The sequence below is a fragment of the Podarcis pityusensis genome (genome assembly GCF_964106645.2).
Source record: "Podarcis pityusensis genome assembly, chromosome: 3".
NCBI classification, from domain to species: Eukaryota; Metazoa; Chordata; class Lepidosauria; order Squamata; family Lacertidae; genus Podarcis; species Podarcis pityusensis.
This window is the reverse complement of record NC_138026.1, coordinates 104,618,331-104,636,649: the sequence shown is the minus strand read 5'-3', so window position 1 is coordinate 104,636,649 and position 18,319 is coordinate 104,618,331. Positions and strand designations below refer to the sequence as shown.

At 47.3% G+C, this 18,319-nt stretch overlaps 1 protein-coding gene across 2 annotated transcripts in view; it reads left to right on the top strand.

Moving 5' to 3' along the window:
* The window catches only part of SRF (serum response factor), an 82,881-nt gene that overhangs the window by 28,269 nt on the left and 36,293 nt on the right, over positions 1-18,319 (top strand). For both annotated transcript variants that reach the window (XM_080998164.1, XM_080998165.1), the window contains exon 3: positions 17,893-18,154. In XM_080998164.1, the coding sequence (XP_080854290.1) occupies positions 17,893-18,154 (262 nt within the window). The remainder of the gene's footprint in view (positions 1-17,892; positions 18,155-18,319) is intronic.

The window sequence follows — 18,319 nt, the reverse complement described above, 5'->3', positions numbered from 1 at the left end:
GAACTTCTTCTTTCCATTTTTGTGCATAAAGAATCCTAGCTGCTGTTGTTACATGCATAAACAGCTTCGTCATCTTTTTTGGAACTTCGGTTCCTATATTCCCCATGGAGGGCCACCTTTAAGATGATGCTCTGGAGGTCCATCCCTCCTAAAACAGATGATGGGCCTGCCAAGGAACTAGTAAACTGAAATAAGAAGGCTGGAAGCTTTACTCAGGAAGGCGAATCGCTAGCCATTTACATCTTTTCTGTGTCCACTTGTCTATAGATGCATGTTAGGTGTACCATTTTTGTGTTGTTGGGAGACATAGGTAAAGGTAAAGGGACCCCTGACCATTAGGTCCTGTTGTGACCGACTCTGGGGTTGTGGCGCTCATCTCGCTTTATTGGCCGAGGCAGCCGGTGTACAGCTTCTGGGTCATGTGGCCAGCATGACTAAGCCGCTTCTGGTGAACAAGAGCAGCGCACGGAAACGCCGTTTACCTTCCCGCCGGAGCAGTACCTATTTATCTACTTGCACTTTGAGGTGCTTTTGAACGGCTAGGTTGGCAGGAGCAGGGACTGAGCAATGGGAGCTCACCCCGTCGCGGGGATTCGAACCGCCGACCTTCTGATCGGCAAGTCCTTGGCTCCGTGGTTTAACCCACAGCGCCACCCGCGACATACTCCAGGACATAATAGCTCGAAACTGTGAGCGATACCCATGTTCCAATATATCTTACTTTATCTCACTGCATCCATTCAACCAGCTCACCTGGGTTCTGCCTCCTTCCCAAAATCCACCTATTGGGTGATGGTGCACAACTTGCCATGGAAACATTTTTCGCCACTCACATTCTGGCACACAAAATAACATAGCAACTGGAGACAGCAGCTTGGCAACGGGCAGCGTCTGCTGGAAGGTGGAGAAAGAGAAAAGTGGAAATTGAAGAGGGGGTTGAGCTTGAAACCCCAGTTCTATTTGACCTGAGGCTAGGGTTATAAGCATCTGCTGTGTATTACTGCATACATTGTTTTAAATCTAGGCTCTAGATTTAAAACGAAGTGTGCAAAGGATGCTTATGCTCTAGCTGCAACCTCATCCTAGGTCAAATGAAACGGAGGGTTTGAGATATATTCTGGAGAGAGCCATGGGTAGGAAATGGTAAGAGGACCTTTACAATCTCTGAAATCCTTATAACTAAACATTCACACCATACCAGTGAAAGTATGGGTAATGGTGGGAGAAAGTGGGAAACTATCCAGGAAGTTCCCAAAGATATACTGCTCAGATATACTGTAGCAATCATGGACTTACATCAGCCTTGCAAATAAGCCTACAAAAGTTACTAGCCTACACAGATGTTTACCAGCTTGCTACGGAGGAGTTTTGGGAAGCTCTGCTCTCCTTGTGGTGGCCTGCTGCATTTCTGTACAGTGGTTCCTCGGGTTAAGAACTTAATTTGTTCTGGAGGCCTGTTATTAACATGAAACTGTTCTTAACCTGAAGCACCACTTTAGCTAATGGGGCCTCCCGCTGCTGCCGTGCCGCCGGAGCACGATTTCTGTTCTCATCCTGAAGCAAAGTTCTTAACCCGAGGTAATATTTCTGGGTTAGGGGAGTCTGTAACCTGAAGCGTCTGTAACCCGAGGTACCACTGTACTAGGGACAGAGAAGGAACAGACCACTGCAGCCGTTCTTCTCTGTTATAAGTTTTCCAGTAGCACATAGAGCAAAATATTTAATATGGATTATTTTGTTGCCTTCTGTAGCAAACGTAGAAAACAGAAACTGAGAAAGAAAAGGAAAAGAAACATATACTAAGAATTCTCAGTTATATGGATCCATCTGCCATGGAAGCATTAGTCAAGGTTCCTGCTTTGCAGGGGGTTGGACTAGATGATCCTCAGGGTCCCTTCCAACTCTACAATTATGGTCTTATAACATCAAAGTGAGCCTTTTTATTTATTTATTTATTTATTTATTTAAATTTATCTGCCTCCCTTTATCCGAGGGAACCACAGGACAGTTTATAGCATAAAAACACAAAAATACGTAACGTAACAAACAAAACTGTACCCTCCCAACAGTTTAAGAAGCCACAGATTGTTTAATTAGCCAAAGACCTGGGAGAAGAGGAATGTTTCTGCCCGGCACCTAAATATTTGTAACGAAGGTGCCAGGCTAGTCTCCTGGGGGAGATCATTCCACAAACGAGGAACCACCGCAGAAGAGGCTCATTTAGCTCAATTTATCTGCTCCAATATATAAGAACATAGGAATCATAATCCGTCAAGAAATCTAAAATATATTCAAAATTAAAATGGGGGGGAGGGTTACAGTTAGTTCCACATAAATAAGTAATTCCGCAGGGTGGTCTTTTTCAGTTGAATTCATTTATCATGCAATTAGTAAATGGCTGCCAAACAGCTTCAGAATCCTCAGGAGCAGCTTTGTTGTGTCCATTTTTCAGATTCCACTATAAATAAAAGCTTTTTTGTATCATGCGCCTGAAGTCAGACTGTGTGCATCCTTCTGAGGTCTGGGTAATAACCGAGTGCTCAACTATCGTCATGATTTTTCCTTACTGCTTTCCGAAATATCAAACTTGGATTTTTGCAGAAATGTGAAATTTGTTGACAAAGAACGTAAGATGAATCCTGCTGGATCAGGCCCATTCTGGGTGGCCCACAAGCAGGGCCTGAGAGAAACATCATTCTCCCCACTTCTGAATTCCCAGCAATTCAGAGAAATGTTGCCTATGGCGATGGAGGTAGGGATATAGCTAAGGAAGGCAGGAGGAGCAGGGAAAACTAAGCTTGGTGTGTTGATGTGCAGGCAATGTTGGAGTCTTTGGAATATGTGTTAAACATTAGCAGACTGGGGGAGTAAGGCTGGAACTTGAGGAACATTGAGGTTAGCTGATATAGTTGGAAAAGGGGTTATAAGGAGCTCAGATCCTGAAAAAGGCTCCCAGAGATCATTTTCTAGTCATGAGTTCTTACGATATGCTTCATATCCTTTGAAAAAAACCCTCCACAATACAGTCATACCTCGGGTTGAAGTTGCTTCAGGTTGAGCATTTTCGGGTTGCGCTCCGCGGCGACCTGGAAGTAATGGAACGCGTTACTTCGGGTTTCGTCGCTCGCGCATGCGCAGACGCTCAAAATGACACCACCTGCATGCGCAGAAGCGGCGAATCGTGACACGCGCAGATGCAGGTTGCATTCTGCTCAGGATGTGAACGGGGCTCCGGAATGGATCCCGTTCGCATCCAGAGGTACCACTGTAATGAGGACTAGAAACCTGGTGTGTTTATAAAGCAGAAGCTCTCTGCCTTGATACTATAACAATAATATAATAATTTATTATTTATACCCTGCCCATCTGGCTGGGTTTCCCCAGCCACTCTGGGTGGCTTCCAACCGAATATTAAAAACAATACAGCGTCAGACAACTGTATATGCCACCAGGCTTTATGGTAAAAGGGGATGGTAGGGTTTGTTGCACAGCAGAATGAAGGCCTTCCAGACTTCTACTAAATCCTGGCCAGCCTTGTCTGTTTATCCTGCAGTTGTCCAAGCTGCAACAGTGTCAGCAATAGGAGTGCTGGAACTGGGTTCCGGTAGATGTGGTCAGAGGGCGAGTCACAGGCTACTGAAATGTACTCATATGAGAGAAGAAAACCCCCCAGCCTTAGAAACCCCAGTCCCGGTTCCTGATTCTATAGCAGCAGATGCTCAGATGATTACACCCACACCAGCCCCATTTCACTTCTTATGAAATGCTAACAGCTTTAGCTTTCCTGCTGAGAGGAGGAGAGGAATTAATGTTACTTTTTCCCCCAGTCAGTCATCCACAAAGAATCCTGCTGCTATGAGTTCTGTTCACATTTTCCTCCCCGATGTAAGGGATGCTACCATTTTCTTAATGCAGAAGTTGCTTCTTTGTGGTGGTGGTCTTTTGGGGCTGGTCCAGGGGGGCTCCACCAGATCCTTGCCCTCCCCCCCCCCCGTGTTTTCTTCTTAAACTGGATTTTATTTTCGTTTTAGTTTGACTGGCTCGCTGGCCACGCTGCAAAGCACGGTGCTGCTGCGTGTGGGAGACCTCTGGCCCCTCACAGTCCTCAGGAGCTCAGAGATCGAAATGCGCATATGAATTAGCCCATGCAAATTTGTGCCATGTGTCTGTGAAATACCTAGCAACATCCCGGCTTCTGTGTAGGAAGTTTGATGAAAGCTGTGAGCAGATCATTGGATCTTTTGTCTCCTTTTTGGGTGGGGGGGGGGGAGAGAATACATATATGCATGCTCTTCAGCATGTGCAGAGAAGATCCATGTGCAAGCATCATGTGTGATGCGCCCTAATTTCCTTACAAAAAATTGCTGTTCGCTTAGAGGGGCAATCTTAAGATATAGGGCAGGCACCCCCAAGCTGTGGCCCTCCAGATGTTTTGGCCTACAACTCCCATGATCCCTAGCTAACAGGACCATTAGATTTCACTCCTTCTTGAAAACAAACAGTGTAGGGGATAGCCAGCTGGCTGCACAGCAACAAAACCCAACTACAGTGGTACCTTGGGTTACAGACGCTTCAGGTTACAGACTCCACTAACCCAGAAGTATTACCTCGGGTTAAGAACTTTGCTTCAGGATGAGAACAGAAATTGGATGGTGGCGGCACGGCAGCAGCAGGAGGCCCCATTAGCTAAAGTGGTACCTCAGGTTAAGAACAGTTTCAGGTTAAGAACAGACCTCTAGAACGAATTAAGTTCTTAACCCGAGGTACCACTGTATTAGAGTCAGTTTGTGGCCACTGCTATCGGAGTTCCCTCAAAAATGCAGTAAAACAAGTTTTGGTTCCTGGTTTCCCTTTTAAAGAAAACGGGAGAACAGTACTGCAAAGTCTGGAGAAGTGGATAGGTTGCCTTCCCCAGCTTTTGATGCCTTGGTCTATGATTCACACTGGCTGGGGCTCATCAGAGTTTTAGGCAATATGATAAGAGCATCAGAATAGCCTGCTGATTTGGCCAGTGGTCCATCTTAGCCCAGCATCCTGTTCTCACAGCGGCCGGCTGTGGGAAACCTGCAAACAGGACCCAAACTCCAACAGCATTCTCTGTGCCCCGTGGTTTCCAGCAACTGACATTCAGAAGCATTACTTCCTCCGCCTTTGATCCCAGACACGTAGTGGGTCCCGATCCACCAGTTGAAGACTATATAGGGCAGCCTTTTTCAGTCTTGGGTCCCAGGTGTTGTTGGACTACAACTCCCATCATCCCTAGCTAGCCGGTCCAGTGATTTGGGATGATGGGAGTTGTAGTCCAGCAATACCTTGGGGACCCAAGGCTGACAAAGGCTGCCCTATAGGGTAATACCGCTCAGCACTTAGAATCATAAAATTGTAGCATTTATTTGTATATAATTGAAGGGATACCCAAGGGTCATCTATTCCAACTCCCTGCAATGCAGGAATCTTTTTGCTCAATGTTGGACGTGAACACACAACTCTGAGGTTAAGCGTTTATCAATTGAACTATCCCAGGATTTGACTCAATTTGCTTAAAAGAGTTGGGAAGTTGTATGCTCTTAGGACAGGGGCAGAATGGTTAGTGTGGAGAAGTCCATTTTATTTTTTAAAAGGTTTCTAGTCCCTGTGACTACAAAGATAAATTGTGTTAGCAATTTCTGTGGATTTGTTAGGAAAAACTAGGAAGGCGGCTGTATAAGATTTTCAGTGAACTGGGGTGGATCTTTGCTGTTCTTGCCCCTCCTGTTGTTGGCAAAACCAGAAAAAATGATTGGGGGTGTGAGAGATCATGCAAAGCTGCTTGGTTTGCATGATTTATCAGGCATGGCACAGAATTCACATTGCCTGTGCACACAGTTTAAATCCCCGGTAATTGATGATCTTGTATAGCAAGTCTGAAACCTTTGTTCTAACCCTGCGTTATTCCCCAGCAAGAAGTGTGAGTACAGTTTCTCCTAAGCTCTTCAGGTCTCATTCAGCAAGACTGGCTCATTTCCATTAGCATCCCAAGTGCCTCTCGCTCACTCGCATCTCCTGTTCTTAAATTAAATAGACCCTTTTTATTCCCCACTCGCCCAGCATGTTCTTCTGGATGAACAAATGATTTAGCATCGCCTATTTAGTTCCAGAAGCTATAAACTAGTCTGTCATAACCTGGGGTCCCCAAATAATGTTAGACTGAAAGTCCCGTCATATCTGACCATTGGGCTTGCTGGTTGAGGATGATGGGGATTGTAGTCCCAACAACATCTAGGGATCTAAGACTGGAAAAGGCCTGTTCTGAACTGTACTTGTGGGGGTTGGTGGGATTAACACATGGGTAGGCAAACTAAGGCCTGGGGGCTAGATCTGGCCCTGTCGCCTTCTGAATCCAGCTCACGGACAGTCCAGAAATCAGCGTCTTTTTACATGAGTAGAATGTTTTCTTTTATTTAAAATGCATCTCTGGGTTATTTGTGGGGCATAGGAATTCGTTCATTTTCTCCCCTTCAAAATATAGTCCGGCCCCCCACAAGGTCTGAGGGACAGTGGACCAGCCCCATGCTGAAAAAGTTTGCTGACCCCTGGATTAGCATATCTGTTACATGCAAGCTTAAAAGGGTGCTAAAAGCCAGCATGGTTAAATAAAACATGGTGGATAAAGTGTGAGCCCCAAATCAGGCGGAACCAGCTTCAGATCCCTACGTAGCTATAAAAAAAGCTTATGTGGGGTGACCTTGGAACGTCCATTTTCAATTTTTCTCAGCCTGCCGTACCTAACAGAGGTGCTGTGACAACAAAATGAGAGAACCTCGCAAGTGTGTCACCCTGAGCTGCTGGGTGGAAGTGTAAAGTAGAATGTAATAAAGCGGGCATAGGCAAACTCGGCCATCCAGATGTTTTGGGACTACAGCTCCCATCATCCCTGGCCACTGGTTCTGTTAGCTAGGGATGATGGGAGTTGTAGTCCCAAAACATCTGGAGGGCCGAGTTTGCCTATGCCTGTAATAAAGGAATAAATGAAATGAAATAACAGTGGTGTTGTTTAAAAGAGCTGAGAACTGCATCCAAAGAACTGCAGGGTGCTAAGCAGCGGAAGCTTAAACCAGCTGGATTTGTAAATTACAGAGGCTCCTGCAAATGGTCTCCGTTAAAGTGTTCAGCACACGCCTTGCAAAGTCTTTGAGATCTGTCTAGTAACGGTTAAGGAGCAGCAGCCTCAGGTTTGAATTTGGGGTTGCGCTGCAAACTTGGAACTCTGCTGAAAGATCTCCCAAGTGCAAATTTCTCCCCAGCCTGACTTGGCAGCTGATGCTGCAGAAGCTGCGGGTGCCTGCTAGATACTTGCAGACGGTCTGCTAGGAACAACATTCATTTTAGTCTCTCTTGTTTGTTTTCTTGCCCTCCTTACACAAGCTAAGTAAGGCCAAGGCATGTGTGGAGTCCTCTTTACCTGGGGTTGGGGGAACTTCAGAGGCTAGATGCAGAGTTCCTAAACTTGTGGGCCCTCAGATGTTTTGCTGGACTTCAGCTCCCACCATCCTCAGCCAGTTTAGCCAATGGTCATGGATGATGGGCATTGTAGTACAAATCTCTCTTGGGATCCAAGAAAGGCTGGTCAAGAGAGAGGGCTGACTTTCTCCATTCTGTACTATTTTCTAGTTTTCTTTTGGCAGGGAACTTTATACGTGGCAAAGGGTTTAAAAATGGCGTCCACCCCCTGGGGTCCGAAGTGGTAGAGGCCATGCTATCTCCTATTCCTATTGCATGTCTAGACTGGACCTTAGAAGTGAGGAACCTGTGGCTATGTTGCTAGACTATAACTCCCCTTGTCCCTGCCTCTTGGCCCCATTGGTGGGGACTGAGGGGAGTTGAATTCCAACAACATGTCCCTCACTCCAGCCTTAAATACAGACCCACTTCCCTCTGTTGCCTCCTAGCGACTGGCATTCAGTGGTCTTTCAGTTGTAAGTCGCTTTGGGCTGCCCTGGGCGAGATAAAGCAACAAATTGAATAACTAATAGTTTTGTCTCAATGCTTCTTTGTATTAATGCAAACCTTGGGATTTCCCCAAGCCAGCTGATGACTCCATCTTGGGTGTGTATGGTGCTATTTTGGCTACACAAGTGTCAGCACTCACAGCCTGAACATCGGACATTGAGGGGATGGTGATGATCAGAGGCGGTGTACTCTGAGGACTTTAACATTTATTTACTCTGCAGCGTGTTAGGGAATTTACCTTGCTATTTAGGAGGGGAAAAGTGCGTCCTATGGTGCGAAAAATACGGTAGTGTGCCTGTTAAACTGAGCAGACTTAGTTTTGTTCCCCAATACCAGGACAGGCATGTTCCCGAACAACTTAGTTCAGAGGTAGAGAATAGGGCTGGGTGATACCTGGCTTTCAGCATCGTGATACATCACCAGCTAAACATTGCGATAGACTGATATATCGCAATGTCTGAAATAAGGATGGAGCTATGTGGAGACATTGGCTGGCGTCACGGTTTCTCCCACATTGTGATTTTTGCATAACACACACACACACACACACAAATCTCATGATTTGCAATATACTGCCAGGTCAAAATGTATGAAACCAATCTCACAATATGGACCACAAACGGGTTTTGGATGATATATTGATATACTGTATAGCCCAGCCCTAGTAAGCAACTTAGGGCCAACCAGAGGTGGTTGGACTGTTATGTCAGGCATTTAGGGGTGTTTATGAACAGTGTCAGGGACGCCGGTGGCGCTGTGGGTTAAACCACAGAGCCTAGGACTTGCCGATCAGAAGGTCGGCGGTTCAAATCCCCACGACGGGGTAAACTCCCGTTGCTCGGTCCCTGCTCCAGCCAACCTAGCAGTTTGAAAGCACATCAAAGTGCAAGTAGATAAATAGGTACTGCTCTGGCGGGAAGGTAAACGGCATTTCCGTGCGCTGCTCTGGTTTGCCAGAAGCGGCTTAGTCATGCTGGCCCCATGACCCGGAAGCTGTATGCCGGCTCCCTCAGCCAATAAAGCGAGATGAGCGCCGCAACCCCAGAGTCGGCCATGACTGGACCTAATGGTCAGGGGTCCCTTTACCTATGAACAGTGTTCTGGCCTGGTTCCTACTGTACCCGAAACCCCTTAATTCGCCCAGCGGTTTGTGGTGTTCTGCTGCTGTGCTTCACAGGCAGTATTAAGGGCCCTTTCCAGTCAGAGGCCTTTAACTGATTAGGGCTTGGTAGTGACTTGAACATAGCAATCGACACAGCCAACGAGAATCTGGGTCGTCATCCTGCGGGGTTTCAGGGTGAAACATTACTTATGAGGCATGCTATAAGTCTCAGCCCTGGACCTCCACATCCCAACGGCGCTATTCTCATGTGCAGTAATAGCACTGAGGCTGTGAGGTGGCTCATTCTCAGGGAGGGCTAGGCCTCTTTTGCGTTGTCCTGTGATGTTGTGAGGTGGTGTCCTCGGTTGCTATGCCTTTGCCTGCCCTGCTGACCCCCCTCCTAAGCACGCGAGGCTGCTAGTAGTTGTCTGGGTCTCTTCACGTGGCACTCGTCCCCTGACAAACGGAACAGCTGTGGGGCCGCTCCGTTGGAGCAAGGGGCTGGAATGTCCTGTGGCAGGTGTGAGAGAGGGGCCGATTCCCCTAAGGCTGCGGGGTGCGGTCTTGTGCCAGCCTGCCGCCTCGCTGCTATCCTGCCTTATCTAATTCTCCCCTTTTCTCAACCTGTGCAACCTGTTGTCACGTTTTGGCATGTTGGGAACTACCAAATCTTTTCCCTAAAGGTGCATGGCACGCTTGTGCGGACTGACGCATGGTTCGGAAGGAAATGTTCACAAGCAGAGGGCGTTAAAACAGCTGCTGGTTAGTAAGCATGCTTTAGGAGTCAGAGGAGTCAGACTGTTTGCCCATGAAGTTCAGTATTGCCTACACTGACCGGCAGTGGCTCTCCAGGGGTTTCAGACAAGGGTGCTCTCCCACCCCTAGCTGGTGAGGCCAGGGATCGAACCTGGGACCTCTCCCACACTAAAGCATGAGCTCTGAGCCACAATCCTATGTATGACAGCTATAATGCTGTCAAGGCTCTCTGCACAATTTCTCTTCCCCGTGTTCGTTTCCCTCTTGAGCATTTTGTTTGCACCTCTTCCTTTGATGTCCTCTCACTCAATCGCGGGGGCATCAGCAGTGGAACTTCATGCTGAGACATGTGGGTGGTTTTTTCTTTCTCTCTGGGGCTAACCCAGTCACAGCGGCACCCTCTAAAGCTGCATCAAATGGTATCTGATCTAATGCAGCTGCCCTGCGGAGGGTGCCAGGAAGCGTCTGGTGCTCCGTGTTGCTGGTGCAACTTTTGAAGTCTCTTAACTCTCATGCCCTGGCTCATATATGCATGCGCCATCTAAACTCTGTTGAGGCTCAATGTGCCCCTGAGAGTCAGTGTGTGGTGTAAGAGCCATTTAAAAGTTTCACAGCGGTTACATGGGTAAGCGCTCCTCACCAGCTTCAAGGGTTGCGATGCTTAAAGCATCCCTTGGTTAAACTTGATTGGCAGGTCTGTTTTACTGCCAGTCCTGTTTCCCCAGCATCATTAGCTTTCCACGTGGTTCCACGTTTTGCAGGCAAGTGAGTGTCCCGACTCAGTTCCATGTTCTCATCTCTGTCCTCCCACTCAGACCAATCCCACCAGGATACTTCCACAATCTAATTCAGGCTTTCCCAAACTTGGTCCACCAGCTGTTTCGGACTAAAATTCCCATCACCCCTAGCTAGCAGGACCAGTGGTCAAGGATGATGGGAACTGTAGTCCAGAAACAGCTGGAGAGCCGCATTTGGGAAACCCTGGATCTGTTGTTGTAAGGAGGTTTTCCTGTGTCCCACATTATAACCTGCAGCTTCATACAGAGAAGTTGCAGCGTTCATGCAGCTTGTACTTGTATTTGGCATTTTTGATGTGCATTTTACAAAACGCTCATGTTTCTCTATTAAACCTCTGTGCATAAAATGGGCTCATTTTTGTTTATTCAATACATTTATATATTTCTTTTTCTCCATTGTTTTTAAGGAAGCGTAGAGTTCTCCATCCATTTAAATTTTTTTATTATGATTGTTAATTTACTAATTGCCTTCTTTTACACAGTTGTCTCAAGAAAACCCTGGGGGTGAGTGGGGAGGAAACCCAGCAGTTAAATACTGTTGGTTCATTTAAAACCAAAACAATACAGAATGGACACTGGGGGGTGGGGGGGTGGGAAGGGTGAAGGCACATGATAGAGGTGCTTGGTGCAGAGAAAATGGAGAAAAGAGATATTTCTCCTTCTCTTATAGTACCAAAAGCTGGGGCCATCCAGCAAAACTGGACAGGTAAAATGAGATAACTCCTTCACAGAGTATATGAAATTCCCTCCCACAAGATGTAGTGATGACCCACCAACCTTGGATGCCTTTAAAAGGGGGTTGGGGAAAAGAAGCTACCGTTTGAGTGTGAAAGGAGAACGGGAGAAGAAACAACAAGAGATGGGTAGAAATATACATGGGGTGAGAAAGAGGGAAATACTGAGCACTTGCCCACTCAGAGCCTCCAGATCAAAAATCTTTTGGACAGCTTCCTGGAGAAGGCTGTTGAATAGCTTATAGCCATGATGGCTGTGCTCTTGCCTCCACAGCTGGAGGCAGAAATGCTTCTGGCTACCGATTGCTAGGAACCACAAGAGAGGAGAATGCTGTTGCGTACTTGCCCTTTTTGTGGGTTTCCCACAGTGTGGTGTAGTGGTTAAGAGCGGTGGACTCGTAATCTGGTGAACCGGGTTCGCTTCCCCGCTCCTTCACATGCAGCTGCTGGGTGACTTTGGGCTAGTCACACTTCTCTGAAGTCTCTCAGCCCCACTCACCTCACAGAGTGTTTGTTGTGGGGGAGGAAGAATGTTAGCCACTTGGAGACTCCTTAAAGGGTAGTGAAAGGTGGGATATCAAGTCCAAACTCCTCCTCTTCTTCATCATCTAGTGAGAACAGGATGTTGGGCAAGATGGGTGACTGGCCTGATCCAGCAGGATCTTCTTACGTTCTGTCCACTCACCCTTTTTTGCAGTCACTTCCACACATGCACACACCCAGCTTAACCCAGATTTTCTGTTTCTGCTATGTCCGTGTTTGTTTTGAGTTCCATGGAAAAGGTAGATCAGGATTAAATGGGAAAATAAGACGAGACTGAATTTTGAGCATAACAACATGCAGCCACTTCTCAAAACTTCCTTGCATGAGTCCACAATAAGGTGCCATTTGAACATGCTCACAGTTGTTTTTTCAAGACCGTCTCTCCTCCACCCCCCATCCTTTCTCCCCAGCGTCCCAGCCTGCCTGCCTCATCCAGAAATGTTAAAGTGAAAAAGTGAGAGGAGTTTGCACAAAAGCAGGTTTTCAACCAAACACCATCGTAGCCAACTGACTTTGAATACAGTGCTTATGCATTGCATTTTTATACCACCTTTTCTCCAATGAGCTCTGGGTGATATACAGGATTGCTGCCCCCCCCCCTTCATTTCATCCCTGGAACAACCCTATAGCAAGCTGAGAGGCAGTGACTGGTCACCCAGTGAGCTTCACAGCCGAGTAGGGATTCAAACCCTTGTCTCCCAGGTCCTAGTCTGATGCTCTAAACCACTACACCACAGAGGTAAGATATCTGATGTATCTTGCACAAACGAGCAAGGTTTTCAGAGTTAATTAGTTAAAGGCCCTTTCGAGTAAAGCAGAAACAATGTCCTCATTTGCACCAAAATGCTAAGCTTAGCATCCCTGCAATCTTCCAGAAAGGAGATTGCAGCTTCCTTGCTCTTCCCCAGCCATTCTGCTGCGGTGCACAGAACCAAATCCGTGGTTTAGCTCTCTCCCCAAATCACTGCCTGTAATTTACAGTTTGAGGTCTTTGTGGGAGAGCATCTTAATTCTATGATGTTGCCTACCCATACAACTTTAGCGTGCAAAGGAAGCACACTATCCCGTTAAGAGTCTCACGAAAGTCTTGCTTCAAACACCGGAATCCCTGACTTGCGTGTGTACATGTTTTCTTTTCCATGTTTGCCGCAGAAATGTTCTGCAAACAGTTGTACTGGCCCTATAGCTTCCTTTCACCCTGGGGGAAGGAATGCATTCAGCACCCGCTTTTAACTGTGTAATGTGTCCAGTAGCCCTTTAGTCATTATGCACCATGGATGGTTATCTTATTACCTCTGTAGCTGAGGGGCAGAGCATCAGAGACAGAAGGTCCCTTGATTAATCTCCCAGCATCTCCAGTAGGGCTGGGAGATGTTCTTGTCAACACTGACTGGTAGCTGCTTTCCAGGAACTCAGACAATATTGAGCTAGGTGGACAACTGGCCTGACTCTGTGTAAGGAAGTTTCCAATATTCCTATGTTTTGCCAGGAGGGGTGGGTGGGGAAGGATGCGGATTTGCCTGAATCTGCTGTGATGGGTTATAGCAACTTTGCACGTACTAGGTTGTCAAGAGGATGCTCCAGACATCATGTAAACATACCCATGGACAATTAAAATAAAGCCTCTTCCAGCCTTGCAAATAAGCCTATAGAAAATAAATAAAGTTAGTTAGTTCGTTTGTTAGTTAGTTAGTTACTAGGCCACTTACACTTAGCAATATTTGTTCCTGAAAGTGAGTGACAGAGGGCAGACATACATTCATATCCCATCTTTCTTCTGTCTAGGAAACCCATGTGGTTCCCATGTGGTCTCCCATCCAGGCACAGACCAGATCCAGACCTGCTTAGCTTTAGCAAAGTGGTAGCTTCATGTACCCTCAGACCATAACCACCATGTTTGTAAGCTTCCCTATCCTGTTGGTTGGAGATGGTGTCTGCCTGCATTGCCTCTGGCCCTCTAGATCTTGTTAGGGCTACAACCTCTCTGACCATTGGCCACAGTGGCTGGGGCTGGTGGGAGCTTGAGTCCCACAGCATCTGGGGAACCATAGATGCCCCACTGCTGCAGCACATACCAAGTCGGCCACGGTGTCATCTGCCAAACCCATATGAGAGGGCAGTCTTTGCATGATTGGCAGGTGACTCAGAGACCCATTGGCTTCCCAGCCAATGGATTTAAAAGCTAGTGGTTAAGAGTGTTGGACTAAGACCAGGGAAAACTGAATTCAAATCCCTCCAAACTTGAAGCATGGGAAGTCCTATTAAAAAAATTTGGCAGAATATTCGGATTATTTGATATGTATATGCATAATCTGGAATATTTAATGTGATTTGATTGGATTGTTAAAGTGGAAAGTTTAATAAAAATGATTTTTTAAAAAATCCCTGCTCAGTCTTGAAGCACACGTGGTAAGCTTGGGCCAGTGGCTCTTCTGGGCATAGCCTACCTCTCAGGGTTGTTGTGAAGATAAAAAGGGGGGGGGGTAGCCATTGTAGAGAGCCCCGAGCTCTTGGAGGAAGGGTGGGCTTAAAAATATTGTAAATGCAACCATAGTTATTCAGAGAACTGATGCCGTGGGGTTGTTGCTCCCCCCTAGTTTTTGTAGATTTGATCTGTGAGAAAGTCAGGCCACTTGTTCATGTAGCCCCCACTTCACCCCCCCCCCCAAATAAGCACAGTGTTCAAACAGTGTTAAGTGTGTTTGTGCAGAATAGCAACCTGCTCTTGCCCTTTTCCCATGGCAGGCAATTGCCCTCCCTCTTGTGGTGGGTGGCATTATTTTTGGGGGTGAGTAACAGCTCTTCCTTCTCTAGTGGAAAGGAGGTTGCAGCTGAGATAATGGAAAGTTAATTTGCCAGGCTATGTACCATTATCACATGCTCATCCTAATTCCATCTACACAGATCTCGGTGCCAGGACTGGAAAGGAATTGGGGGCTGGCGTCTGCTGGGCAGCCCTCCCCACCTCTTCTCTCCCCTTCCTCCTCCCCCCCTCCTTCTCCTCCACACTCCCTCCATGCAGCAGGGAAGGGTGATCTGGATTGGCTGCCTCTGTCCAAAATGGGCTGCCTTTCCTTTTTTAGATGTTAGTCGAGCTGTGAATTCCTTGATTTTGGCAGAGTGTCAGGTCAGGAGCCTGGAGGAGCACATGGGAGCTCCAGTCCCGCCAATCTGCATGGGGTGGGCAGAGCACAGACATCACACAAAACCCATTAACCCTTTCCCGGGCGTGGAAGGTACAGGCATGCTGACCCGCAGGGACCAAGAGCAGATCACTCCCAAGGGTTAGCTTCCACCATTCCAATTACGCAGTCTTTAAAGGTCAAGAACTTTATATACGTATTTCTCTCTCTCTTTTAAATTAAAAACAAACAAACCCAGTTCCCGGCATTCTGTCACATTTTAGCATGACCAAAAATCCAAGCCAGAATGTGGACGCAAGAAGGCTAAGGTTCTCAATGGCTAGAGTCTCCCAGGGAGTAGTAAGATCTCGCGTATCACCGAATGTTTGCCGTTTGCTCAGACGTGGAACAGCGAGATGCAGCAATTCTCCCTACACGCTGCTGCTATTCCGCTGATACGGGAGTCAAATGGATTTTACTTCGGCTAAGCATGTTTTCTTGGGAGTAGGAGCACTGTTTTGTGCCATAAGACAGCAACATGCTTTAAAAGATGGAAACTCAGGCAATGAGCATCTGTAGCCATGTAAATACCCGTTGGCTGGCTGCCCCTCAAATATAATACAGTGGTACCTCGGGTTACATTTGCTTCAGGTTACATACACTTCAGGTTACAGACTCCGCTAACCCAGAAATATTACCTCGGGTTAAGAACTTTGCTTCAGGATGAGAACAGAAATCGTGCTCCGGCGGCGCGGCGGCAGCAGGAGGCCCCATTAGCTAAAGTGGTGCTTCAGGTTAAGAACAGTTTCAGGTTAAGAACAGACCTCCAGAACGAATTAAGTTCTTAACCCAAGGTACCACTGTATGTTCTTAAAAATAAAAGGGAAGAGAGGATGCTCTGAGGTACCAGCCCAGGTGCTGACCCTGGGCCTGTTTGCTTGTTTTTCCATTGTGTGTTACCTTCTGGGTGGCTGTTTGGGGTTTCCTTATTCTATGATGTCCAGGCCCTGAGAGACAGCTCTTGTTGTACCACTGACACTTTTCTTCCGCAAAAAGCAGAGTCGAGTACTAACATGGGTGAACCTCCACAAGTTTAATTCCACTTTAAAATAGCGGTAGAGCATCTCTTTTGTTTACAGAAGGTCCCAGGTACAATCCTTTAGCATCTATGGACTGGGAACTTCTCCCATCTGGAACTCTAGAGAGCAAGTGCCAGTCAGTCCTGAGCTCGATGGACCAGTCGTCTGACTCACTTTTCCTACGTTCCTATGTAAGAACCAGGATTTGGCCTAGTGCCCGGAACCAAGTTGTGTTTTGAGCCTGGCCGTGTTCCCATAGGGCTGGCGCTTTGACAGGAAAGGCCCGGCTCCTAGCGGTAGGTAAATATGTATCACCATCAGACGTGTCTGTCTCCCTGCCGTGAGGAGCTTACAATTGCAGGTGGGTGGGGAGCTTAACACGGAGTGGGGACACAACAGGAAAAGAACGGAAGTGCAGCCAATGGCAAACAGGAAAACGATATTTGGTGGTTTCTCTTGCGTGTGCTTATGCTTCCAGGATTTGAAGGGAGAAAGAGAGGTGGCGTGCTGGCTGCTCTGGGAGGCAATTTCAAGCATCTGGGGCAGCAAGGGAGAAGAACTAGAGTCCTCTCAGGTGTTAAGAGGCTGGAGGAGTAAAATTCAGAGGCAGTAGGGTATTGGGAATTGTAAAGAAGGGTCAACTCTGCGGAGGGCTGACAAACTTGGGCTGGAAGCGGATACTGTTTGGGGTTGAAGAGGGAGAAGCATGTAATCGGAACTGTGAGGGATTTTGGCAGCAGATGAGCGCTAGACTGATGCAACAGGACCAAGGCGAGAGGATGGCAGACCAGCGTGGAGAAGGGCTGCAGTAGTCTCAACGAGAGATGGCCAGGGCACGGACCAGACCTTTTGTCAAGGGGAAGGAGAGAGAGGGCTGCGTTTTTGATGGGAGAAGTGGCACAACGGTGGCTGCAGGTCGAATGTGGAGAGCAAAGGAATAGGTGTGTGTCAAAGATAAAGAAAGGCCATTAAATAAACATTCACATTATCAGCATCAGAAAATGTTTAGAAGATAGTGAAATAGGATGGTGTATTCACTTTTATTTTTAGGTTTTTAGGTTTGATGTTATGTTATTAATAACTTTTTCTGTTGAGAGATAGCAAAGTGGGTGAAAATAGAAACAAACCAGAAGCGGAAGTTGGGGGAAGTCTTGGAGGAGAGGGAGGGAGGAATATATAGTAAATGTTAAGAAATTTAGATGTATGTAATGAATGAAAAAGAAAAATGAATATTTTCTTTTTTAAAAAAGGACAAAGAAAGGCCTTTTCAACAGGATGGCTGATAACATTATCGATGATCAGGCTTATGCGAGAGGAGGGCCTGGGTAGAAAAATGAGAAGTTTGATCTCAGTTTGATGTCCACCGGACATTTCTGTCTCAGTGGATCCAATTTTTGGACTTTGTGCTGGTGTGTGTGTGTGTGTGTGTGTGTGTGTGTGTCTCAGAGAGAGAGAGATTCATCACTTAGCAGAAGTACTCAACTGGCCTCTTCCTTGGCTGCAGATTTCTGGCTCATGTCGCAGATCAAAACAAACACCCCGCATCCTTCCCTCCTTCCTTCCAGCAGCCCAAAGGTGGCTCCACGTAAATTAGAACAGAGCTGAATGTTTCGATGAAAACATTCAGCCCCGGGGACTGTTCTCTGCCACGTTTGGCACTGGGCAGTTTGTATGGCTGGAGCAGCAGGGTTCACAGGGAGGTTGGTTGCGGCAATTCTGATTTTCCTGGCGTTGTGCCTGTTCTGAACGTGAGTTGCCCTTCTCTTGCAGGACTCGCTGAAGCCTGCATTCACCGTCACCAACCTGCCAGGGACGACGTCGACCATCCAGACGGCGCCCACCACCTCCACCTCCATGCAGGTCAGCAGCGGCCCCTCGTTCCCCATCACCAACTACCTATCGCCAGTCTCTGCTAGTGTCAGCCCCAACACGGTAACCAGTGCCAACGGGACGGTGCTGAAAACCACTGGAACCAGTGCAGTGGCCTCCGGAGGGCTAATGCAGATACCCACCGGCTTCACCCTCATGTCAGGTCAGTTTCCCTCTTGCCGACTGAGGCACTTTCCTGCTTTTTCCCTGTGGAACCCTCCGGGTTTTAGCCTCAACCCCCCTCTTTCGCTCCGGAGAGGCTGGAATAGGAATGCTGGCGCTGTGCTCTCTCGAATATGATTGGTTCAGGAGGGAGAGTGTGGCTTTG